At 42.4% G+C, this 27,950-nt stretch overlaps 1 protein-coding gene across 2 annotated transcripts in view; it reads right to left on the bottom strand.

Moving 5' to 3' along the window:
* BMPR1A (bone morphogenetic protein receptor type 1A) overlaps window positions 1-27,950 on the bottom strand; it is a 108,353-nt gene that overhangs the window by 18,085 nt on the left and 62,318 nt on the right. For both annotated transcript variants that reach the window (XM_075841716.1, XM_075841717.1), the window contains 5 exons: window positions 18,701-18,863; window positions 17,826-17,928; window positions 11,750-11,849; window positions 5,959-6,061; window positions 5,701-5,839 (listed from right to left, as the gene is read on the bottom strand). In XM_075841716.1, the coding sequence (XP_075697831.1) occupies window positions 5,701-5,839; window positions 5,959-6,061; window positions 11,750-11,849; window positions 17,826-17,928; window positions 18,701-18,863 (608 nt within the window). The remainder of the gene's footprint in view (window positions 1-5,700; window positions 5,840-5,958; window positions 6,062-11,749; window positions 11,850-17,825; window positions 17,929-18,700; window positions 18,864-27,950) is intronic.

Genomic DNA, 27,950 nt, shown 5'->3' with positions numbered 1-27,950 from the left:
TCATTACACCATCTTCCCCATCGCTGAGAGAACTTTCTAGTTGCCTTCATGTTTTTACACGTAGCACCCTTAAGATGAATATATCTTAGCACTGCTGCTTTCCATCCCGGGGGCTCATTAGAGATCCAAGGTCTCAGTACCATTTTTATAGCAATATATAGACTACACCCTAGTGATCTTTTTTGGGAATTATCTAGAGTTAACCCAAGGCTGCATCCAAGTATACATATAACTGGACTACAATCTATCTCAACATTATAAATGCTATTCGAAATTTCTAACCCTGTTCCAGTATCTTCTTAACTTTGGGCAATTCCACATCAGGTGGATCAAATCTCCCTTCAAGCCCTTAAATCTTGGAAAACTATCCATCTCTCTATATCCCATTCTCTTTAAACCTTTCATGACCAAGGGTCATTTATACCCGTTTTCCATTTCTGAGATGCACTTCTTTAAACGAGAATATCTTTGCAACGGCTTTGAATATTACAACTATTTTTACTTGTTTTTTTACAAGACTTATGAGGTTTTCATTGCCTAGATTAGTTTAATTCCATGTTTTACATTTTTATTATGAGCAGACAAATCAGTAAAAACGTGGGGAAAAAAACCCTATATATGTGTGGCATTACCTACAGCGGGGCTGTGTGGCATCACCTACAGCGGGGCTGCGTGGCATCACCTACAGCGGGGCTGCGTGGCATCACCTACAGCGGGGCTGCGTGGCATCACCTACAGCGGGGCTGCGTGGCATCACCTACAGCGGGGCTGCGTGGCATCACCTACAGCGGGGCTGCGTGGCATCACCTACAGCGGGGCTGCGTGGCATCACCTACAGCGGGGCTGCGTGGCATCACCTACAGCGGGGCTGCGTGGCATCACCTACAGCGGGGCTGCGTGGCATCACCTACAGCGGGGCTGCGTGGCATCACCTACAGCGGGGCTGCGTGGCATCACCTACAGCGGGGCTGCGTGGCATCACCTACAGCGGGGCTGTGTGGCATTACCTACAGCGGGGCTGTGTGGCGGGGCCTAATCGGCTTCCATAATGGCAGAACAGGAAGCCATAGCAGCAGTCGGCAGCCCTGCAATTGTAGGGCAGAGCTGCCGATCTGCTAACAACCGCTAAGATGCAGCGATCGTTGTATCTAAGGGATTAATGGCAGGCATCGGTGCTAGCTCCAGTTCCTGCCGTTACAGATGGATGTCAGCTTTAACATACAGCTGGCATTCACCGCTGATGACTCCGGCTCAGGTCCTGGACGGCTTCTGTGCTAGTTAGACCAGCAGGCCAGTATTTAATTGCTGGGGTGCCGATGAGCTGCAAACTCCTTAAAGAGGCTCTGTCGCCAGATTATAAGTGCCCTATCTCCTACATAATGTGATCGGTGCTGTAATTTAGATAACAGCAGTGGTTTTTATTTTGAAAAACGATCAGTTTTGAGCAATTTTAGATTTAGTTTCTAAAAGACCAACTGGGCGTGTTTTTACTTTTGACCAAGTGGGTGTTGTAAAGAAGAGTATGAGGCTGACCAATCAGTGACCAATCAGTGTCCTGCACTTCTCATTGTTCCAGCCCAGCTTCTTTCACTGCATAATCACACTGTGCTGTGGATCATGCTGGGCTGGAACAATGAGAAGTGTATGTCACTGATTGGTCACTGATTGGTCAGCCTCATACACTTCTTTACAACACCCACTTGGTCAAAAGTAAAAACACACCCAGTTGGTCTTTAAGAAACGAAATCTAAAATTACTCATAACTTGGTCAAAAATGATCGTTTTTCAAAATAAAAACCACTGCTGTTATCTACATTCCAGGGCCAATCAGATTATGTAGATCAAGCACTTATAATGTGGTGACAGAGCCTCTTTAAATGCAGCGATCGCTTTTAAATGCTTTTTAAGGTGTTAATGGCGGGAATCGAAGCTAATTTTGGTCCCCGCCATTACAGCCGGATGTCAGCTGTAATACACCGCTGACATGCGACGACGATGGCACCGACCCAGCTTCTGAGTCGGTGCCATCCATTTGTCGTAAGGATATGGCAAAATTCGGGAAGCACTGGCTTTCCATGACGTATCCATACGACAAATGTCGGGAAGGGGTTAAGGGCCGAGGCCAACTGTAAATACTGAAGGTACCATATATCTCAAATTTCAAATTCCTGAAATAAAATCAAGAATTTTCTGAATTTTTCCCCCTTCCATGACCTGTCCGCTAGCTTATATATTCCCCTGACTTCCCAATTTAAAAAATTCTTTAATTTGTAGCATTCCTCCATAAAAATGACATTTCAGCATAGTCTCCAATCCCCATTACTTTACGCCATACCTTCTGAAACATGACCCCAGTGGGGAATTTACCAAGGAAGATTTTATTGAGTTGACTTCTGATATCATAACCGGATTCCCGGCTCCATAATATCTTACTAATTCCCCAGGGATATCCTCACAGTTATTTAAGCCCCAGCCTCTCCACAGACATATGACCTGCCAGGAAGTACATCAGAGTATTTGGACTAGCTAAACCCCCCTCTTCTTTATTTCTCTGTAGGATATTCAATCTTATACTTGCATTATGGCCCTTCTATATTATATCTCTATAAATTGCATCTATTGTTTGAAATATTTTGGAGGTTCAGCCATACTGGGCTGCTTATCAGCACATAGAATAGCGGAGGATGAAGCACAGACTTGACCAGCACAGACCGCCCATGCAGAGAAAGTGGGAGTTTTGACCTTCTCTCTAAATTTAATTAGTAAAGGTTTTATAATTAGTTCAACATAATCGTCCATATTTTTACAGACATTTATCACCAAATATTGAAAGGAGTATGTTACAAACAGGTTGAGGGAAGGTACCATCTGTTTATGGGTTACCCAAAGTCATAATTAGGCTTTTATCAGGATTAATGTGTATTCCAGAATACCCAGAAAATTCATATATTTTTTCCATAGCTCGGGACAGTGATCTTCCCATATCCTCCAGAAATAACATTAAATCATCTGCTTATAACAATTTTTTCCTCCATCCCGTCTTGTCCAAATCCGCAAACACCTATATCTCCTCTTATTGCTGCAGCAAGAGGTTCAATTGTCAAGGCAAATAAAAGAGTGGACAAAGGGCACCCCTGACGGGTGCCTCTACAAAGCAGAAAATTAGACGTTTTTCTCCCCATTTATTAGAACATGTGCCTGTGGTCTAAGATATATTATTTTTATCCACTACTGGACCAAAACCCATCCTCCCAAGTACCTCCTTCAGGAACCCCCACTCGACCCTGTCAAAAGCCATGAAGGCATTTAATGAGACCAACAAGCGATCAGCAGGAACGATTGGGATGCCCTGCATATTCAAAAACAGCCGATGAATATTTTCTGTAGTACATCTGTTAGGCATAAACCCTGCCTGGTCTCTATTTACCACTTCTCCAATAATTTTTGCGACTATTAGCCAATACCCCTGCCTATATTTTGGTGTCCACATTAAGCAAAGAGATTGGTCTATATCAGGGGTCTCAAGCACACGGCCCGCTGGCCACATGCAGCCCCTGAGGCGGTCATCTGCGACCCACGGCTTTGCTCCAAGACTCTATGGAATTCCCTGACATCGCTGTCCATACATGGACAGTGTTGTCAGGGTCTTCCCCAGAGTGGAGTCCCGGGCAGAGCTCTAGTATAAGGTCTGCTCCGGAACTCTGTGGAATCCCGACATCGATGTCCACATATGGACAGCGATGTCTAGGGTTTCCCCAGAGCTGGACAGTTTTATCAGGAGCACAGCTGGAATCCCAGGCAGAATGCTAGAAGCGGCTCTGCTCCGGGACACCAGCACTGGGCAAGCCCCTGACATCACTGTCTACAGAGGGCACGGTGGCAGCATCTACAGAGGGCACGGTGGCAGCATCTACAGAGGGCACGGTGGCAGCATCTACAGAGGGCACGGTGGCAGCATCTTAAAAGGGGCTGCCGAATCTTGATATTTGTACGTCTGCCAAACGCTGCCAACTGAGCCGCCGGACTGCATTTAGCGACACAAACTGGATTGTTAACTTTAATTTTTTCTTTATGTGGCCCACTTACCCGGCAGAGTTTGCGACCGCCTGGTCTATATTAAGTAATTTCCTCTATATCCTTTCCTGGTTTTGGAATAACAACCACCAATGCCTCATTCATAGAGTCTGGGAGATCTTCTGATGAAATAGCACTGTTAATTGTTAAAGGAAACATGGGCAAGAGTATCTCTTTATATACCTCAAGAGGAAGTCCATCCATCCCTGGTGCCTTCCCACTTGGTGCTTCCTTTTATTACCTGCTGTAATTCCTGCAATAGTATTGGTGCCTCCAACTTTTCAGTACTAACGCTAGAGAGCATGGGCATACCTCAAGGACTTCAAATATTTTCTACAAATTCCCTCTGAATATGAGGTTTGAGATGGATATAAACTTTCACAGTAGTGAAAAAATTGGTCCCTAATTGACTGATGGTCTGAGTTTACCAATTTCTGAATACTTTGGTTATCCCTTTTTTTTCCCCCACATTGTTTGCCAACCATCGTCCCATTTTTCCCCCCTCTACGAAGTAGTTTTGGGTCTCAAAAAATATTATTTTTTTTGTGCTTTAGTTAATAGAAACCTTTCCAGTTGTCCTCGTGATTCTAACCAAGTTTTTTTCCCCTGTGTAGTAGGATGGTCCAATTATTTTTTTTTTCACTCTTGAACTTAATCCTTAATTTGTTTTTCAGTTACATAAAAAGTTTACATATTTCCCTATTAAAAATACCACTTAAATGTGCTTTACTAGAATTCCATATAATATTCCGAGATGCCGTCCCCTTATTAACCTCATAAAAAACCTTTAAGTCCTTCCTCAAGCTTATCTCGAGTGTTAATATAATCTAACCGTTAAGAATTTAAATTCCAATTTCTTCTTCTAAAACTATTTTTAGTGCGAATATGAATACCAATTATAGCGATCTGAAACCCATCTAGACCCATGATACGAGTTATCCATTAAAGGATATGCCCCCTGATTCCCTATAACAAGATCTATCCTAGTTCGTGACACGAGTTTTAGAGAAACAAGTAAATTATTTTCCCATGGCTCTGTACAGTTCATGAATAGCGGCCGTACTGCAGAACTGCAAATCTGCTCCTATTTACTTGAATAGGAGCAGAGCTGCAGCATGGCCGCTGTACTGTGACCGGGCCATCTGGTGCCCAGACGCAGTTGATCAGTACGGGGTCCGGGTGTTGAACCCTCACCGATCACATACTGATGACCTATCCTGTTGAACAGTCCCATGCCCGGACAAACCCTTTAACTTCCTTACATATAGCAGATAAGGCAAAGCAATAACTGCCAGTTGATACCCACAGAAATCAGGAAAACACCTCATTCACAGAGAAGCATTATGGCACCCATGGACTTCTACGACACCCCACTCTGTATACAAAAGTGGGATGTTCCATTGATGCTATATAACGGAGATATTTTTCTCAAAAAATATTACATCTAAGGGAAAATAATACCATATATGTCACTGTATGGAGCACCTACAGTTCTGAATGCATGAGGCCTAAAGCTGGTACCTACAGGGAAGCGTCACTAGCTTGTCCCTTTCTCGGCCTCTAACCAAACTTTAAAACAAGAGTGAAGTTGTCATGCATTTTCAGCAAACTGATATTCTGACTTACCAAGAGGGGAAGCCCAGATCCACTGCCAGAACTTTGTGACAGGTCAATAAGAGCCTTTAATGACTCTCCAGATGGAATAAATGCCTCGTCTTGTTCCAAATCTCGATTGTACAGCATTCTCTGGGTTGCCAGCTTGTGCCTGAAGAATAGAATGCAAATCTTTACGTATACCACAGCTGTATGAAGTGTTGGGTGTAAGACTTCATTTTTTGGGTTCTAATAATATACACATAATATACAGTAGTTTAAAGATCTTACTTGTACATGCAGGTGATGAAGATGAAGACCACCATGATTAATAAGCAGACCACAATGGATATAATCAGCGCAATGACGTGGACACTTCTACCAAATATTCCTTCTGAAAAGATTTAGTGTTATTCAGGTATGTTATTTTCATTGTAATACTAAATGTTAAAAAGTGCAAAGATTTGTCTGGCTGATAACACTATTTACAAACATGCATGTAAAGTCTGATTCAAGTTTTCCGTTTTATATGTGGAGCTAAGCTCGATCATTAAAACTTCTTTGTATTTATTAGAATTACAAAATGTTTATATGCTACCTGATTTACCACTACTGAACCGTCTGCCATAAAAATGTATATTCCTAGCAAATAGGATCCAGACTATAGACTGCAGAGTCCGCAAATAGAAAATCGCTCAATATAACTATATTAATATCATATTAGACTGTTTTCACATATAGAATTCATCTACATAAGTGGACCTCGAGTCACAGCCTGTAATATGTTCCAGAGCTGCATTCACAATTACCGGTCCTTCAGATTTTATATCTCCCAACATTCCTTCCTGGCTCAATGCCTGCAGAGCTTACATTGCACACATACATTTCTAGGAAGTGTCATCAGTATCGTACTGTAAGCTGCCATAGGGTGAAAACAGTCTCCATGCATTATACTAGTCCTTCTCAATGAATTAGAATATCATCAAAAAGTGAAGTTATTTCAGTAATTCAATTCAAAAAGTGAAGCTCGTATATTCTGTAGATTCATTACACAGAGTGATCTATTTCTGGCATTTTTTTTCTTTTAATGTTGAATATTATGGCTAACAGTTAATGAAAACCCAAAATTTAGTCTCAGAAAATTAAAATATTGGATAAAAGTTGAAGATTGTAGACTCACGGTGTCACGCTCTAATCAGCGAATCAACACAAAACACCTGCAAAGGTTTCCTAAGCCTTTAAATTGTCCAACAGTCTGGTTCAGTAGGCTACACAAAGGCCATTCGAGAAACTGGGGGAAATTCACAAGGAGTGGACTGCGGCTGGGGTCAGTGCTTCAAGAGCTACACCACACACAGACGTATCCAGGACATGGACTACAACTGTCGCATTCCTTTAGACAACGTCAGAAGCGTCTTACCTGGGCTGAGGAGTAAAAAGGACTGGTCTGTTGCTCAGTGGTTCAAAGTCCTGTGTTCAGAAGGGAGTAAATTTTGCATTTAATTTGGAAATCCAGGTCCCAGAAGCTGGAGGAAGAGTGGAGAGGCATCAATCCAAGTTGCTTGCGGTCCAGTGTGAAGTTTCCACAGTCAGTGATGGTTTGGGGTACCATGTCATCTGCTGGTGTTGGTCCACTGTGTTATATCAAGTCCAGAGTCAGCGCAGCGTCTACCAGGAAATTTTCGAGCACTTCATGCTTCCCTCTGCTGACCAGCTTTATGGAGATGCGGATTTAATTTTCCAGCAGGACTTGGCACCTGCCCACACTGCCAAAACTACCAATACCTGGTTTAATAACCACAGTATCACTGAGCTTCTTTGGCCAGCAAACTCGCCTGACCTAAACCCCATAGAGAATCTATAGGGTATTGTCAAGAGAAAGATGAGACACCAGACCCAACAATACAGACTAGCTGAAAACCTGGGCCTCCATAACACCTCAGGAGTGCCACAGGCTGATCGCCTCCATGCCACGCCGCATTGATAACCCCTCAGCAGTACCACAGGCTGATCGCCTCCATGCCACGCCACATTGATGCAGTAATTCAGGCAGAGTCGGAGCCCCGACCAAGTATTGAGGGCAGATACTGTACATACTTGACAACATTTCAGTATTAAAAATAATTTTTGAAATTGGGCTTATATAATATTCTAATTTTCTGAGACACTAAATTTAGGGTTTTCATTAACTGTTACCATAATCATCAACATTAAAAGAAAAATAAACGTGGGAAATAGATCACTGTGTGTAATGAATCTATATAATATGAGTTTCACGTTTTGAATTACTGAAATAAATTTACTTTTTGATGATATTCTAATTCATTGAGAAGGACCTGTAGAAGCTCAGCTAGGCCTCTAACCACACCGTGTTTAAGAGAAGTTTGGTGTATAAATTAGCAAATGCTCCCGAGCCTATACACTGATCAGCCATAACATTGAAACAACCTGCCTCATATTGTGTTGGTTTTACTCGTGCCATCAAAACAGCTCTTAACTGTCAAGGCATGGACTCCACAAGATCTCTGAATGTGTCCTGTGGTACCTGGCACCAAGACATTACCAGCAGATCCTGGAAGTCGTGAGGTGGGGCCTCCATGAATCGGACTTGTTTATCCAGCACATCCCACAGATGCTCTACCAGATTGAGATCTAGGGAATTTAGAGGCCAAATCTACACCTTCAACTCTTTGTCATGTTCCTCAGATCATTCCTGAACAAGTTTTCCAGTGTGGCAAGGCATATTGTTCCACTGAAAGAGGCCACTAAAAGGAAGGGGTGTATTTGATCTGCAACAATGTTGAGGTAGGTGATACGTGTCAAAGCAACATCCACATGAATGCAGGACCAAATTTCTCCACAGAACATTGTCAAGCTGCCTCGTTGACTTGTCTTCTTCCCATACTGCATCCTAATGCCATCTCTTCCTTAAGTGATGAACACGCACCTGGCCGACACATGATGTTAAAGAAAAAGATCAGGCCACTTTTCTTAATTGCTCCACGGTCAAGTTTTGATACTCACATGCACATTGAAGGCACTTTCGGCAGAGGACAGGGGTCAGCATGGGCACTCTGACAAGTCTGTGGCAACACAGCCCCAAAAGCCGCAAGCTGCGATGAACTGTGTGTTCGGTCACCTTTCTATCATAACCAGTAATAACTTTTACAGCAATTTGGTCCAATCCCATAAAAGAGCAACTGTAGCACAGACAAGGTAGTCTTTCCTCCTCATCAATGAGCTTTTGGCACCCATGACCCTGTCGTCAGTTCACCGGTTGTCCTTCTTTATGACACTTTTGGTTGGTACTAAAAACTGCATACCGGGAACGCCCAACAAGATCTGCCGTTTTGGAGATGCCCTCACCTAGTCATCTAGCCAACATAATTTGGGCCTTGTGAAGTTACTCAGATCCTTACACATGCCCATTTTCCAGTTTTTAAACACAAGAACTGACTGTTCACTTGCTGCCTAATAATAGTCAGGTGCCATTGTAAAATATAACATTTATTTATAACTCTCTAAAAACAGGGGTACAATCACCACTGTGAAGAAGTCCCACCGTGTGTATAAAAACGTATTAAATAATAAACACTGAGTTCTAATTCAATTGTGAACCTCCTATAGCTCAGTGTTCAACAAGAATATCAATACGGAATCCGCATTTGAAAAATGGGCATAACAATAGTCTTGACCCTAATTCACACTAGAGTCCGTGATAACCGCACCAGAAGCTCCTAGTGTTAAGGTATACAAACAATGCGAATGTTCCCAATGCTAAAAAATTCCTATTCACAACGGACCCTACGCGTTTCAATACTCATCCTCAGGGGTCTGCAGCTTGGTCACTCTGGCCGGGATGCCAGCGATATTTAGTTCAGCAGCAGATATTCTGCTGTACTCCACGGAAGCATGCTCGCATAGATGTCAGCGGCATGCTTCATTCTGGGACTCTGAGTTATTTAAAGCATCTGACTCCTCCCCCTGTCCACGGCACCGCCAATCGAAACAGCCAGTCACACTCACCAATCGAATTCGTGACACCTGTCCATTTGACTCCCGGCCTACCTAGAGGCCTAAGAATACCTATTGCCCCTGCTTCCAGATTAAAAACATCTAATATAAAAGAGAGGTGGGAACAGGAGATCACAGGGAGTTCACTGAGACTAATGCAAATTTTGGTTGAGGAAGAGAAAATCCAGTTTGATCACATTAGTGCTGACCTTAAAAAAAGAAATTGAGACGGCTAAGACTCTGGTCGATACCCCTGGCTTTGAGAAAAAAAGATAAAATCCTACAACAAACTCTAGAGAGGTTTACCAATCATTTAAAAGAGTATTTTCAGTTCCAGAGAGATTTGCAGGAATTTAGGGAGAAAAAAGCTTACGATTTTGTTAACGAACAGCAACAACAACACCAACAACCTAATAGGGGACCAAGAGACTCTGACCCATCTACATCTGAGAGTGAGACAACAGACTGAAAGAGTGGGTCCTTTCTTTGGGACGGGTGGTGGTAGACAGAGATTTAGGGGCGGTGCTAGAGGCAGGAGTAGAGGTAGGGCCAGAGCCTATTCCAATAGAGGCAATAATTTTTTAGCCAACAATCCCCCCATTTCCCGCTACATGCTAAGGGGACAAAAGGATTAGTGAAGGGAATAGATAAAGATAAGGTACAAATTATCAATTTATCTGAGTATAATCTTAGCGCATCCGAGACTATGTTATTAGAGAAGGGGCTTTCATTTGTTCCCACAGTGAGGTTTGATTCTTTCACCTGGATAAAGGACTTAAATTTGTTTGCTCGTAAACTCAAAATGGATTAAATTTTTTAAACATCATAATAGAAAAAAATGTATGGAGATGGGTTTGGAGATATCCGACCTGGAAGGCCTTGAGGCCTTGGAGGGGCTATTGGAGGAGTCAAGTAGAGCCCCAGGACAAGGCCCGTTTACTAATTTAAAGACTAAAAGTAGGAAGCTGCCACCAATAGGAGACTTCATCAATGTAGACTTATTTGTTGACATGGTGGGAGAGGAGATTAAACTATTGAGTCAGGATATGAGGGGTATTGACAACAATTTGTCTAGGTCTGAACGGCTAGCCCTAACCACATTGGAGAAAAAACAATGCTGCAGACCCCTGAGGATGAGTATTGAAACGCGTAGGGTCGGTTGTGAATAGGAATTTTTTAGCATTGGGAACACTAGCATTGTTTGTATACCTTAACACTAGGAGCTTCCGGTGCGGTTATCACGGACTCTAGTGTGAATTAGGGTCAAGACTATTGTTATGCCCATTTTTCAAATGCTGATTCCGTATTGATATTCTTGTTGAACACTGAGCTATAGGAGGTTCACAATTGAATTAGAACTCAGTGTTTATTATTTAATACGTTTTTATACACACGGTGGGACTTCTTCACAGTGGTGATTGTACCCCTGTTTTTAGAGAGTTGTAAATAAATGTTATATTTTACTCATATATCACACCAGTGAATCCTTTAAAATTGTTATGTTGTGGGAGCACAATTGAATATATCCTTGAAATACAGTGAATTCAGGTGCCATTGTAACAAGATAATTAAGGTTATTCAATCAAATTGTCAGTAATTTCAATGTTATGGCTGATCGGTGTATGTTTACCATGCATTTACACTTCTATTAGACAGACGTATGCTATAAGTGTCCTTGGTGGCCACAGGTTTGGCATATGTCGGTATAGCTTTTTTCAACTGTATGGAAAATACAAGTATAATGTGCACTATAGGCACACAGTTGTATACGTTTATCTGCACCAGATGTAGTGCCTGAATAGAGCGCGAATGTAGCCTGTAAGGGAGGTTTCTGGTCACTTGGTTATTGAATAGATCATGAAGGCAATGTATTTAAAAAAATGACTAAATGCAAATATAATCTACATAAAAAGTTTCGACTGTAAAATGGTGTGTAGTGGTGGACCAAAATCATGGCAGATTGTTATTTGTTGAGCCAGTTACCTTCTAGTTTGAGTTTAAAGTATAAAATAAAGCCAGACATATACATACATATACATATATATACATATAGTTAGATATAAATTACCAGGTCTCTCATCAGGTGGTAATGTGGGTTGCAAATCTCTATTGCAGAAGTCAGTCCGGCAGCACTCAATTGTCCTTCGTAACTGGGCTTTGGGAGAATCCTATAGGTTTGTAACATAAAGAAGGGTAAGTGCCTTTCTCAAATTAAAAAAAAAGTGACAATTATAATAAAACTCATTTATATGCAGTCATAATAATATACAATAATGAATTAATGTTCTACCAGAAGTTGGTGCTGAGCTCACTGTGTACAGAACCAGAGAGAACTACTTGATGCAACGGAAATACAAAACAAATATTTTCAAGGGTGGGAACAATTTTCACATATTGTTTAGCATATTAAATATCTGTGTGTGGCCTACTGAGTGATCCGGACTGGCCTACTGAGTGATCCGGACTGGCCTACTGAGTGATCCGGACTGGCCTACTGAGTGATCCGGACTGGCCTACTGAGTGATCCGGACTGGCCTACTGAGTGATCCGGACTGGCCTACTGAGTGATCCGGACTAGCCTACTGAGTGATCCGGACTAGCCTACTGAGTGATCCGGACTAGCCTACTGAGTGATCCGGACTAGCCTACTGAGTGATCCGGACTAGCCTACTGAGTGATCCGGACTAGCCTACTGAGTGATCCGGACTAGCCTACTGAGTGATCCGGACTAGCCTACTGAGTGATCCGGACTAGCCTACTGAGTGATCCGGACTAGCCTACTGAGTGATCCGGACTAGCCTACTGAGTGATCCGGACTAGCCTACTGAGTGATCCGGACTAGCCTACTGAGTGATCCGGACTAGCCTACTGAGTGATCCGGACTAGCCTACTGAGTGATCCGGACTAGCCTACTGAGTGATCCGGACTAGCCTACTGAGTGATCCGGACTAGCCTACTGAGTGATCCGGACTAGCCTACTGAGTGATCCGGACTAGCCTACTGAGTGATCCGGACTAGCCTACTGAGTGATCCGGACTAGCCTACTGAGTGATCCGGACTAGCCTACTGAGTGATCCGGACTAGCCTACTGAGTGATCCGGACTAGCCTACTGAGTGATCCGGACTAGCCTACTGAGTGATCCGGACTAGCCTACTGAGTGATCCGGACTAGCCTACTGAGTGATCCGGACTAGCCTACTGAGTGATCCGGACTAGCCTACTGAGTGATCCGGACTAGCCTACTGAGTGATCCGGACTAGCCTACTGAGTGATCCGGACTAGCCTACTGAGTGATCCGGACTAGCCTACTGAGTGATCCGGACTAGCCTACTGAGTGATCCGGACTAGCCTACTGAGTGATCCGGACTAGCCTACTGAGTGATCCGGACTAGCCTACTGAGTGATCCGGACTAGCCTACTGAGTGATCCGGACTAGCCTACTGAGTGATCCGGACTAGCCTACTGAGTGATCCGGACTAGCCTACTGAGTGATCCGGACTAGCCTACTGAGTGATCCGGACTAGCCTACTGAGTGATCCGGACTAGCCTACTGAGTGATCCGGACTAGCCTACTGAGTGATCCGGACTAGCCTACTGAGTGATCCGGACTAGCCTACTGAGTGATCCGGACTAGCCTACTGAGTGATCCGGACTAGCCTACTGAGTGATCCGGACTAGCCTACTGAGTGATCCGGACTAGCCTACTGAGTGATCCGGACTAGCCTACTGAGTGATCCGGACTAGCCTACTGAGTGATCCGGACTAGCCTACTGAGTGATCCGGACTAGCCTACTGAGTGATCCGGACTAGCCTACTGAGTGATCCGGACTAGCCTACTGAGTGATCCGGACTAGCCTACTGAGTGATCCGGACTAGCCTACTGAGTGATCCGGACTAGCCTACTGAGTGATCCGGACTAGCCTACTGAGTGATCCGGACTAGCCTACTGAGTGATCCGGACTAGCCTACTGAGTGATCCGGACTAGCCTACTGAGTGATCCGGACTAGCCTACTGAGTGATCCGGACTAGCCTACTGAGTGATCCGGACTAGCCTACTGAGTGATCCGGACTAGCCTACTGAGTGATCCGGACTAGCCTACTGAGTGATCCGGACTAGCCTACTGAGTGATCCGGACTAGCCTACTGAGTGATCCGGACTAGCCTACTGAGTGATCCGGACTAGCCTACTGAGTGATCCGGACTAGCCTACTGAGTGATCAGGACTAGCCTACTGAGTGATCAGGACTAGCCTACTGAGTGATCAGGACTAGCCTACTGAGTGATCAGGACTAGCCTACTGAGTGATCAGGACTAGCCTACTGAGTGATCAGGACTAGCCTACTGAGTGATCAGGACTAGCCTACTGAGTGATCAGGACTAGCCTACTGAGTGATCAGGACTAGCCTACTGAGTGATCAGGACTAGCCTACTGAGTGATCAGGACTAGCCTACTGAGTGATCAGGACTAGCCTACTGAGTGATCAGGACTAGCCTACTGAGTGATCAGGACTAGCCTACTGAGTGATCAGGACTAGCCTACTGAGTGATCAGGACTACTCAATGGGGCACATTTAGAAAATCTCACGAAAATACCCAAATCTAAACCGCAACCATTCATGCAGGTCTTTTTTTCTTTCCTAAGGCCTTATTCACACAGTGCAGATTTACTGCATATTTTGCAAGGCAAAACCAGAATGGGATGCAGGATGGCAGACCTATAGTCTTCCTTTATATACTTCTGTTTAGTTTCTATTCCTGGTCGTGGCTTAAAAGATACATGCATGTGTATAACTACATTTTATGCAGCATATTTTTATATATTTTATTTATATAGTAAAACACACCCAGTTGTCCATTAAGAAACTCATTAGCATAAAGCGAATACAGGACATAACCCGGTCAAAAATGATCGTTTTTCTAAATAAAAAAACACTGCTGTAATCTACATTACAGCGCCGATCACATCATGTACAAGATAGGCCACTTATAATGTGGTGACAGAGACGAAGTCTATAGTAAAAATATGAAAATCTCTACATCGTGTTTTAGAAGCGTTTTTTGGGGTCAGTGGCATTTTTTTGGTGTTGGTCTCTAAAGGATTTATTAGGACTTCAAAAACGCTTATACAAAATAAAAAATATATAAAAAAAAATAACATGCAACAAAAAAACTTTACACTGCACATTTTTCTTTTTACATGTGTTTTAAAAAGCAGATTAACAGATGTTTCTTTCGAGTGGTTTTCATGAGAAATACGCTTGTTCTTCAGTGTACAAGGTGGAGTACACATCTGAGGCAAGGTTCTCACGTCGCGGTATAAATGTCTGTTGCTGCAAATCGTGGCAAAACCACGTCGTTTTGCCACTATTTTTGGAAAGGGGTGCGGTTTTTCCCATGACTCGCGGCAAAAAGTCTATTTAAACCACGCTTTAGATTTAGTAACCCCCCCCCCCCCTCCCCTACACTCCGAACCACCCGATAACCCCGGCTCAATCTTGCTTCTTTCAGCAGTGCGCGAGATGTGCCGAACATCTGTGGAGAAAATGCATTTGTCATCAGATTTCCTCCACTACAAATTTATGCTGAGAATTTACAACTCTGTCCTTCACCGCGCCAAACAAGTCTATTTCACCTCCCTCATCTCCACACAATCTAATAATCCAAAATAACACTTTGATACTTTTCATTCCCTTCTACGTCCTAAAGTGCAAGCGCCAATCACAGATCTCAGCGCTGAAGACATGGCCACTTATTTTAAAGTTAAAATTGACAAAACCTGGCGTGATATTATCTACCATAACAGAAGAAGTCTCTAGGCTCCTCTCTTCTTCTCATCCTACTACCTGCCCTAGTGATCCTGTCCCCTCACACCTTCTCCAGTCCCTCTCCCCAGCTGTCACTAGTCACCTGACTAAAATATTTAACCTCTCTCTTCTGGAATATTTCCCTCTTCTTTTAAAACCTGTCATTATAACCCCATTACTGAAAAAAATAACTCTTGACCCATCCAGCGCTGCTAACTACCGACCAGTCTCTAATCTGCCCTTCATCTCCAAACTCCTGGAATGCTTGGTCTACTCTCGCCTTATCCGCTATCTCTCTGCTAACTCCATTCTTGTCTCCTTACAATCTGGTTTCCGCACTCTACACTCCAAAGAAACTGCACCTACTAAAGTCTCAAACAATCTTTTTATCGCTAAATCGAACAGCAAATCCTCACTACTGATTCTCCTGGATCTCTCTGCAGCCTTTGACACTGTAGACCGCCAACTCCTACTTAACATGCTCCACTCTATTGGCCTTAAGGACGCGGCTCTCTCATGGCTTTCTTCCTCTCTGACCGCTCGTCTGGTCGGTCATTTGCTGTTTCTACTTCTCCTCTTCCCCTTGCTATCGGGGTTCCTCAGGGATCAGTCCTAGGTCCGCTGCTCTTTTCTCTCTACACAGCCCCTATTGGACAAACCATCAGAATATTTGGCTTCCAGTACCATCTCTACACTGATGACACCCAATTATACAAAACACCAGTGATTGTCTGTCGGCTGTCTCTAACATCATGTCCTCTCTCTATCTGAAACTGAATCTTTCTAAAACTTTAGAAAGCCCTATAACATTCCCTAATCTGACTCCTTTCCCTGGCCCCCTTTACATTAGTAATGAGGCCCCTTCATTCAGCAGTATTCCCCACACTCCTTACACTCTAATGCACTTCATGTCCGTCATACACTGTTACTGGCTGGTGACCGGCCCATGCAGCTTTATGTGTACTACCCCTTATGTATAAAAGGGTTGACTATAGTAATTAACAGGCACTTTTTACACTTTGTGTCTCCCTTATTTCCTCTCAGATTGTAAGCTCTTGCGAGGGGGGTCCTCACTCCTTTTGTTTGAATTGTAAATTTGTTTTATCACTACATTATGTCTGATATTGTCTGTAGATGTTCCCTCTAAATTGTAAAGTGTTGGCGCTATATAAATAAAGACTATTATTATTAACCCCTTCCCGACATTTGAGGTATCCATACGCCGAAGTTGGGAGTGAACCCGCTCCATACGATGCCGGCTGTATGTTACAGTCGACACTACAGAGTAACGAGCGCAATCCCGATCGTATAACTCGCTAAATGCAGCGGTCAATAGCGACCGCGGCATTTAAATCGTTAGAAAGAGGGGGTCGACCCCCTCTAACAGCTCATCGCGCCCCCCGCAATGCAAAGGCAGGGGGGGCAATGGTTGCTATGGCTGCCTGGTGGCCTAATGTAGGCCCCCAGGTCCGCCATCTTTGTGCTCCTATTAAGCGATGCCTCCGGCAGGGCTTAGTAGAAGCCTGTCAGAATCACGATATACTGCAATACATTAGTATTGCGGTATATAGTACAAGTGATCTAACTATTGCTGGTTAAAGTCCCCTAGGGGGAATAATAAAAAAAAAAGTAAACATTTGTAAAACAAATTTTTATTTTATGTAAAAAATAAATAAATTAATAATTAAAAGTTCAAATAAAATTATTATTTAACCCGCACGGTGAACGCCGTAAAAAAATAAAAAACTGTAAACGTCAGAATCTCTATTTTTTTTAGTCTCATCTCCCACAAAAAAAGTGATCAAAACGTTGCATGTACCCCAAAATAGTATAATTAAAAACTACAGCTTATCCCGAAAAAAATAAGGGAAACAAAATCTCGTTTACATCGTAATCTCGCGAGGCTACGCTGTAATCTCACAGAAAAGATTCAGAAGTGTCAGGATTCTGAATACACATGACGTCCAGGCTGGAGGTCATGTATATTCATTCTCAGGACACTCGATTAACGTTAATGTCTGTGTATGTGGCTACACATAGTGTTCTAGTAAGAACGGTCACCTACATTATAGCGCCCATCTCCTTATGTAGGATATAGGGCACTTATAATGTGGTGACAGAGTCTCTTTAAAACGCAGCAGCACAGAGGAAGAACTCACTATTCTGTATGCCACATGTAGTCCCATCTATAAAATGAGTTTAGGAACCTTTTTTAATTCGATTATATTTCTATATTAATTTGTTCAAAGATCCACATATGTTCTAAAGTCAAGTGAATACAATAAAGTCCTCCAAATTCAGTATGTGTGATATCAGCCATTCATTCACAAAAATGTTACCTTGCACTGAAAATCTGAGCCTTCCAGCTTCATGCAGCCAGATGTTGATGTAATTTCCCCCTGTTCATCTTCTTCAATTATAGCAAAGCAATGTCCATTTGTACTACAAGATAAACATGAAAAATTGTTCAACAAACACGACTATAGAAGGGAAATTAGCAGACTGCAATATTCTCTCTATATAAAGAAAATGAAATATTGAATATCCTTAGTCCTGTCAGCAAATGTTTGATTTAAAAAAAAATATACTGCAGTTCTATTTCTCACATTTTCTAAGATGCCTCATCAGAAACACAAACCTGTTCTACATAGACAATCTAGGGAATGTGGATCATAGTGAGCAAAACCATTACTGAACACTAGATGGCAGCATATGCTTGTTATATGAATGGAGTACAGAAGAATTCAGAATATTCAGCAATGACTTCAGGGATAAGTAATACATTTTCCTTCTCAGACATCACAGTCTGAACTCCTATCTCGTACTATCTGCTCACACCAAAATGTCGACTGATTGTTAATACGATTGTTCAGTCCCTATCCGTTTGCATCATTCTCAACAGCGCATCCTCTTTACACGGGGAGATGTCCTGCCGACAACAGAGATTTTATAGGCTGCGTAAAAGTTCTTAGGAACGCTCGTTCCCGATTATTGGCCCCTGGAAATGAGTAATAACTTTATTATTACCGTCAGACTAACTATAGAGCTCTCATACACATTATGATGCTGTCAGATTATCCCAAATGTTTGATGGGCTTCAATCAAAAGTATGGGATCTTCTGCACGTGTGCACTCTTGGAAGGGCAAAGGGAAAAATGTCCAATAGAAACCATGCACCTGCCGCAGAGAAAAATGGGAGTAATTAACCACTTACATGCAGGTGTTATTTGTAGCATCTTCTGGGCAATACCCATAACAATAGCAGTTTAAGAAGGGTAACGTGTCTTCGGGTGCCAGGGTTACCCCATTCTCTAGTTTCTTAGGGTCAGAGTTGGATTTCATTCCAGTTCTGTGTGGCAAGATGTCAAAGTTTTGACCTATAAATAAACAAGGCATAAAAACACTGTAGCACATGTAATGATATTCAATTATAGAAATAATGTGTAGATTGATAATTCAGTGTTTAGTGCCCTAAGGGTATGGATTCTTTCCTACCTCCTGGATGTGGGTTTAAAAACTGCACTTAAAAAAAACAAAAACAAAAAAAAAAACGTTGTGAATAAGGCGTGTGTCCAGGATCACACAGTGTTTTGATGCAGTTTTTGACTCGGTTATTTTTTTTTAAATTCAAAGCCAGAAATGGATCCAAGACAAAGGAGAGGTATAAAGACTGATGCATCTCTCTTCTTTTGGGTGCACCCCTGTGTTTGGCTAAAAAAAACAAACAAAAAAAAAAAAAACACAGCCAAAATCTTCATGTGTGATCCTTGCCTGAGGCGCGGTCATTTTAGCACAGAGGTGTGTGCTTGCAACCAAGGTTTCCATATGGGTTCTTAGAATCATTTTCAGGGGCCCACTAATTGTTCTGTATTCAGTCCATTTTTTATGCTCTGTGGTTTTAGGTACCTCAATGCAATACTAGTCACAGCCTATGGACAAGAGTGGCACTGTTCCTGGGGAGGGGGCCAGATTTCTAATCCTGGTCGATCCCTTTAAATCTTTGTTAAATCAATATTCGGTTTTTCCAAAAAATATATGTAACTATTATAAATCACCAGAGCGTTTAAGCTGCCTAGGAGCCTACTCCTAGCCTCAGACAGTTTATATCACTATGGCTGCAGAAACACCCAAAAAAGTTGAATAAAAATTTAAGAAAAAAGTAATAATTTAACACCGACTATAAGCAAACGTATAAGATCCAAATCCTTCGGCAGCCAGTTGAGGACAAGCAGACAGGTTTTCCAGACGTACTCAAGAACCACATTGAAATAGTCATTTTCCTGCTGCAAACATTTTCTCATTCTGACATGAAGAGGACATAGCAATGAGCTGTAAATTATGTGCCAGGAGCGCGGCATGCCAGGGGGAGGAGCGCAGCAGCCAGTAGTGCTCTATAAACATCATCCTGACCACATCCATGGAGCAGCACATCATATCCACTCCTCAGGCATTAGCACTCTTACATCGGCAGACAGATTTATAATAAACATAACAATTTGACCAAAGCGCACAATAAAAAAAGATAAAACGTTTTAGGCTTCAGACTGTCATATTGGCACAGAAGGAACATTGTTGCGATTGCTATGATGCTCAAGTGGTCTCCGTATTTCTATTCTTCTAGCACAGAGGTTCCCAAATAAACCGCCTTCAAAGATGACAGATGGTGTACATTTGAGTGTAAATGTAGATCATATAATGTGTATATCTTTTTATATATATATACACACACACACACATATATATATATATATATATATATACACATAAATATAGATTTATTTATTTATAGATTTTTTATTTGTGCTGCTGAAGTGTCGCACTTCAGTCAACCAGGGTGTGTCAGGCCTCATGAACACGCGGCAAATCCGCAGCGTAATACAGTACCAGCAACGTAAACGAGAAAATTGACCTTCGGTGCAGTGTTTATCTTGTGCTTCCCTCTCAGACTTGTGTCTGACACGTTTGCTAGAGAGAAAAAAAAATAGCAGCAGCAGGTAATCCGCACCCATTTCTGCATTTAAAGAGGCTCTGTCACCACATTATAAGTGCCCTATCTCCTACATAATGTGATCGGCGCTGTAATGTAGATAACAGCAGTGGTTTTTATTTTGAAAAACGATCATTTTTGAGCAAGTTATGAGCAATTTTAGATTTTGTTTCTTAACCCCTTAATGACCGGCCTATTTTGGACCTTAATGACCAAGCTATTTTTTAAGTTTTTCAATCGTCGCATTCCAAGAGCTATAACCTTCTTATTTTTGCGTCGACATAGCTGTATAAGGTCTTGTTTTTTGCGGGACAAGTTGCACTTTTTAATAGCACCATTTTTAGGTACATATTAGTTATTGATTAACTTTTATTAACTTTTTTTTGGGGGGGGGGATAGAAAAAAAATCTGAAATTTCGCCACTCTTTTTTGCGTCCTAAATCTACGCCGTTTACCGTGTGGTATAAATAACACAATAACTTTATTCAGCGGGTTGTTACGATTGCAACGATACCAAAGTTGCATAGTTTTTGTATGTTTTACTACTTTTACACAGTAAAAACGCTTTTTTTTCAAAATTATTAGTTTTTGTGTCTCCATATTTGAAGAGCCGTAAGGTTTTTATTTTTTCGCCGATGCGGTCGTATGAGGGCTTTTTTTTTGCGGGACGACTTGTAGTTTTTATTGGTACCATTTTGGAGTAGATGCGACTTTTTGATCACTTTTTATTACATTTTTTTAAAGTCAGGATTCACAGAAAACAGCAATTTTTCCATAGTTTTTTATTATTTTTTTTACGGCGTTCACCGTGCGGATTAAATAATGTAATAGATTTATAGTCGGGGTCGTTACGGACGCGGCGATACCAAATATGGGTAACTTTTTAACTTTATTTTGTTTTTTTAATAGTAAAGCATTTTGTAAGGGGAAAAGCTGGGTTTTTCATTTTTTTCACATTTTTTTTAAAATTAACTTTATTAAACTTTTTTTTAACTTTTTTACTAGTCCCACTAGGGGACTATAATATGCGATTCTGCGATCGCTATTATAATACACTGCAATACTTCTGTATTGCAGTGTATTACTGCCTGGCCGTTAAACACGGACAGGCATCTGCTAGGTCATGCCTGCGGCATGACCTAGCAGGTATTCACTCCAGGCAGCCTGGGGGCCTTTATTAGACCCCCGGCTGCCATTACAGACACAGACACTCGGCGATCGTATCGCCGGGTGTCGGTGGGAGAGAGAGGGAGCTCCCTCCCTCTCTCCAAAACCACTCAGATGCGGTGCTCGCTATTGAGCACCGCATCTGAGGGGTTAAACGTGTGAGATCGATACTAATATCGATCTCACACGGCAGAGCAGGGACGCTCCCAGCCCTCAGCTGCCTCTAGCAGCTGAGAGCAGGGAGATCTGACAGTTCCCTGCTCTGTAAACTTATTCCGATGCCGCGATGTAAAAAGTCTATGGCATCGGAATAAGGCCCGTTAGTGACCGACGTAGAAACACGATGGGCCGGTCACTAACGGGTTAAAGACCAACTGGGCGTGTTTTTACTTATGACCAAGTGGGTGTTGTAAAGAAGTGTATGAGGCTGACCAATCAGTGACCAATCAGTGTCCTGCACTTCTCATTGTTCCAGCCCAGAATGATCCAACACGCCCAGTTGGTCTTTAAAGAAACTAATCTAAAATTGCTCATAACTTGCTCAAAAATGATAGTTTTTCAAAATAAAAACCACTGCTGTTATCTACATTCCAGCGCCGATCAGATTATGTAGGAGATAGGGCACTTATAATCTGATGACAGAGCCTCTTTAAAAAACCCTGTAAAGTTAGGCCCTGTTCACACAGAGTTTGACACATTTGACGCAGAAACCACGTCGGAAAACGTGCCAAAGAACGTCCCAAAACACCTCCCATTGATTTCCCAAAGAAGCAACATGCCATATCTTCGGCCGTTTACGTCTCTGATCTTCCATTGACATCAAATGGGAGGCAGAGAAAGCATTTTTGCGGCGTTCAATGGCCGAGGACGAAAAAAGCTGCGAACACCACGGCAAATGGCGTGTAGGCAGATCAAAATCTGCCCAAAATTCCAGACGGAATATTGAGGCAGAACTTTCTGCCAGAAAAATCTGTGTGAACAGGTCCTTAGGCTACATGCAAACGTTGAGGAATTTGAGTCGGAAAATCTGCATTGAAAATGCTGGTAATATATGCAAATAATGGGACCTTAGAGCCATATACGTTTGCAGGATACTCATCTAAAGTAAAGAATTAGAGTAAAGATTAGACTTATGTCAGTCGAACGCGGTGACCATCTAATGTGTAATAAATGTTCGGCAGAAGTTAGTTCAGTAGAGGTTGGGATAAAAAGGGGGCATTTGAATTACGGCATGTCTGATCCTTTCTTATAACAGGCGATAAGTTGCCGCCAAATGTGTAAGGGGAGGTCGTGAGGAATAGCGGTCGGCCGAACGAACGAGTGTTTGGCCAACAGTTATTGAAGGCGCATGGCCACCTTGACTTAAGTGGAATCGTTCCTCATAGTACACAATCTGAGTCACCCTTGATATTCAAAAAGGGAAAAACATTGATGCCCTATCCATACAATTAATTCCCTATCTTCTAACTAATCTAATAGACACTTTGCTGCTAATAACTAGTGTGATTTGTTTAAAAAATAAATACATTTGCAAAGCGGAGTATTTTTCGAAATATGTAAATGTGGCTCTAATAGCCAAACAGGAGGTGGCTTTCTTTTCACTGTGGGCGGTGTAATGTTTTCTGTATGACGCTGTCCAATCAGCATACAGCTCCTCCCCCTTCCCTGTCCAGTAACACAGTCTGATCTTATAGTATACAGTTTCCATTCCCAACGGTTTTCAACTGATGCTATCTCTGGTTGTGTCACAGCTAGAACTGCGATCCTGGTGTAATATGAAAGATTAGAATCTCCTCTAGCCCGAGATATGGCTGCTTGAAGTGCCCGCCCCCCCCCTTCCCTCCAGCCTCAGTCTCTCACACTGTGTGAAGCAGCTTCATGCTGATAGGACAGCGTCAGAGGCTGTGAGGAGGCTCCACCACAAAGAATCGCTGAGGTTACCCCCCACTTGACTAACAAAGGCTCATTTACATATTTAGAAAAATGCTCATAACTTTGCGAATATTAAACGTTTAAAAAAAAAACAAAAAAAAAAAAACACACTGTAGTTAGCAGCAAAGCGCCTATTAGATTAGTTAGGAGATAGGGAATTGATAAACTGGTTAGAGTCCTTTTAAAAGGTTCCTCTAAACTGTTGTTGAGGTTCATTGAATGGCTGATCTATAGAAAAAAAAAAAGTCATGGGCCCAAGAATCATCATTTTATCAGATCTAATCCTAAAAGACAAAAAAGCCAATTCAATTAATTGATTTATTTAATAGCCATAAGTAAAAAAAAATACCCTCTATTGAATGCTGGACTTGATGCTTCCTAAGGATATAAAAGACGGTATAACCTGCCACTGGAGACAAATTATCATCTCCCGGCTAGACAATGTATAGACAAGCAAAAAGCTACAGTAACACAGATCAATAAGCCTTGAGGCTTTGTCTGTGTGTCAATTTTGAGATGGAGAAATACACACTTAACCGTGCGGATGACCTTATATGAGATCATTGGCGGTTAGTATGTACACATTCAAGAGCAGCTCCAAAATGAAGAAAATAAATAAACTAAATCAATTTGGGGCCTTCCATACAATGTGTGTGCACTACTTGTCCCATGTATGCACATTCACTGTGCTGCAGATATTCACAAGCCGTCTTTCTTGGATAAATGATAGATCTATTTAGCAATATGGACTTTTTGTAGTGAATAAATAAAAGGAAATTGCATTAAAAAGGTAAAAAAGGATGAAAGAGAATTGGCGTGTGAGTTATAAGAAGAACTAGCAGCTTGAGCACGTGGCAAGGAATTCTAGAGAACGCAGCACACAACTTGTCTCCACATGTTTTTTTCCCCCTGGTTTTATTGCCTTAGCAGTCACAAAGGAGTCTGAGGTCTGGCAGCGAGCACTGAATCAGCCTTTTACCCACAGCCGCTTTTATTTCCCTTCTTGTTGTTTTCTCAAGTGAAAGACTTTATCCAGTGCTGCCCCCCACTCCCTTCTTGGAAGCTTCACATTGAGGCCATGAAAGAGGGCAAGAGTGAATCGCCTCCAGCCTCTCCGCTCTTCTGATAATCTACTGGCAATTGTGCATCACTGCTCTATCCTGGTGGCTCAAGCTTGAAAAGACATCAGGAAACGTTCAAGGCTGATGATTCAATCCCCACATTGGTTCATATTATCAAATTTAGAACAAAGATCATCGCTTAAAAAAAAAAAAAAAAAAAAAGGGGCAGAACGTGTTCTATTAAGACCCAATGTTTTCTACATCTGGGGAGAACAATATGGAATGCGGCTTTCTGTGTCTACCACAAAAACACGGCAATGAAGCCGTAATTGGAAACCGCACTCTGGTCTCTTTCTATAGGTCGCCATGCATTCGGATCTGGCAGTGTGTACAATTTCATAGTGCACCCTAATTACACAATCCTGTATTGTCTGTAAAGACCGTGCAGCAGGGTCAGGCTTGATTCACACGTTGCGGCCCAAACCACACCCCACATATGGTTTGGTCACAAAACGGAATCATTTTTAAACGGATTGTAAATGGCCGCATGGTTGTGCAGATAAACAGCAGTTTTCCGCTGCAGATATTAAACTGCACTGATTGCAGCGATGTTTGGTTTTGCCACTAATGTGTAAATCTAGCCATAGTGTGCGTCTCCAAAATGCCCATCCCCAGGTGAGAAAAAGAAAAGACAAAAACAAAAAAAAGCTGCAAGTAAAATAAAAATTCTCTTATGCACGCTTGTATTTCATTAGTTAGATTTGATACATTCCCTTTATACAGTGGTTCAGATGTACTTAGACTTGTATTTCATACAACAGTCTTTGTCGCACTGTGGGCTGTTCGTGCCGCACAAAGTGAATTAGACACCCATTTCAGGCATAAATGTCAATTATTTTAAAAAAAAAGTATCAAGAGTGGCATAAAAGGGTATTTTTTGTGCGAAGTATGCGTGCGTCAAAATGTGCTACTTTTTTTTTCTGCCACTAAAGTGCCGTAAACCTCTGAATAAATTCCTTCCTGGGTGTTGTGACCCGAGACCTCCTTGTGCAGTTGACTGGATACTGGTCATTGCTAGTTATCTGCACATTCAAAATCGAACAAGGCAAATACAAATTTTAAATACAAATTAAGGGGGTTTTACACTGGGCGATTATCGGGCAGACAAGTGTTCATATAACGCTCATTGCCGATAATTGCCCTGTGTAAATAGGGGAACGATCAGCAGCTGAACGAGCAAACGCTCGGTCATCTGCTGGTCGTATTGTTTAAACAAAGTCAAATATCATCTTTGTCGGCAGCGCAGCTCCCAGTGTAAACAGGAAGACGCTTTCCCGACATGATGATAATGCATGGGGACGAGCGATCGGAGTAACAACCGCTCCTCCCCATCCATAGCTCCATCTGACAGGAGCAAACGAGCGCCTATCTACGATGTCTTGTTTATCGACGCTCGCTGCACCGTCCGCTTATCGGCCGGTGTAAAAGGGACTTTACTCAAAGGGGTTTTCCAGTTCTAAAAAATGAATGGCGTATCCTTCAGATAAGACATCAATATCTGATAACCTCCCGGGACCCCCGCCGATCAGCTGTTTTGAAGGGGCCGCGGCACTAAGACGAGCACAGTTTTCCCTTTACTGTTAGTACCGTCAATTGCCGAGACACTTGTAGGGGCGGCTCAAAGTATTACAGCCCTCTCTCTTTCCCATGAATGGGAGAAGGCTGTAATACTTTGAACCGCCCCTATCAGTGTGTTGGTTATTCACAGTACAGCGAAAGTGGAGCGCTGCTGCCCCTTTAAAACAGCTGATTGACGGGACTGCTAGGAGTTTAACTCCCACCGATCAGGTATTTCTTAGGACTGGAAAACCACTTCAAGGCTGGTGCTAGACCTAGACTTGTTTTTTAGTGAGCGATAAATCACCGTCCATAAGAATGAATTGAGTAAAGGATCGCACATCTTTCGACTAGAGTGATTTTGAAGAGATTTTCAAGCTACTCAATGCATTCCTATAGACAGTGATTTTTTTTGGTAGTGAGAAATAGCTCTAGCCGAATGCATTCCTATGGACAGCGAATAAATTGCTCACTACAAAAACAGTCTACCCCATCCAAGTCAGACTTGGTTTTCGGGTCATCTGACTGAATCGGCTACAATTAATAAAACATGTCTAGCTTGCATTATAGCTTGGGCTGATTGAATTTCTATAATTAGTTAACCCATTATCACCTATTAGTTATCAAGCAGACTTGTGACCTAACTAAAACCATGTGTTACACGTCTGATTCCACACAAACCACTGCTTTGACAAGCTTTTCTGTACCATGCCATGTTCCACTAATAGAAAACACATTTCTGGTGCAGCAGCAAATCAAGAATGAGGAGAAAGGGTGTGTGTGCGTGAAACTAATCTTTTTCTCTTTTGCATGACACAGGTGAAGTAAGTAAATAAACCATATTTTTAAGTTGAACAAGTGTGCATTTATGTTTGTCAAGGTGATAAAGCGAACTTTCCTTTGGGTCTGATTTACTTGGCGCCATTGGTAAAACACTTTATTTTGCTAGTATAAGCTTGAAATGAGACACTCCTGGGCCCCTCCACCAGGTGCCATGGAAAACATATGACTGGCAAAGCAACAGGATTGAAAACCAGAAGACATCCCGATAAACATTACTGGGACGGGCAAAACTCTAAGGCTAGATTTACATCTTAAATTCCTTTAAAATGCCACAAAGGGGTTGTCCTAGAGTAGAAAAACATGGCTGCTTTCTTAAAAAAAATAAATAGGACCACAATTGTCCTAGTTGAAGAGAATGGAGGTGAGAGACACAACGTCCTAGGCAGCCAGTACTGAAGCAGACGCATGAAGGGAAGACTGTAATTACAGACCGTAATTACAGGCCCATTCTGTCTACTGGTCGCAGACACCTTTCAGTATCGCTACGGATGGGTGTCCGTGCCGTAGAACTGTGCCGGGATTTATGGAGCATGTCCGTGTTTTTGTGTTTTATGGGCCGTGCTCCCAAACTTTGTATGGAAGCACGGCACGAAAATTCGGGTGGACATCCAAGCCCGCACACGCGGGCCATGATTACAGGTACGGTTGTGTGCATGGAGCCTAAGTGAACCTTGTGAAGGGAGGACCAGTGAAAGAGCGTTTAGAAGATAGTGCTTTGATTCAATATGTTGATTTGAAAGAAAGCTTGCTTATTTGAACATAAGCCCTGCATCATGTGGGATACGAAGACTGCCCCTCATTCAGAGAGACTGGCATCCATGGCAAGGACCAACCACCTGAGAAGTAGGAAGGATTGG

The sequence above is a fragment of the Rhinoderma darwinii genome, chromosome 11 (assembly GCF_050947455.1).
Source record: "Rhinoderma darwinii isolate aRhiDar2 chromosome 11, aRhiDar2.hap1, whole genome shotgun sequence".
Classification (NCBI taxonomy): Eukaryota; Metazoa; Chordata; class Amphibia; order Anura; family Rhinodermatidae; genus Rhinoderma; species Rhinoderma darwinii.
Note: the sequence above shows the minus strand (reverse complement) of the source record. Positions and strands in the feature narration are given on the sequence as shown.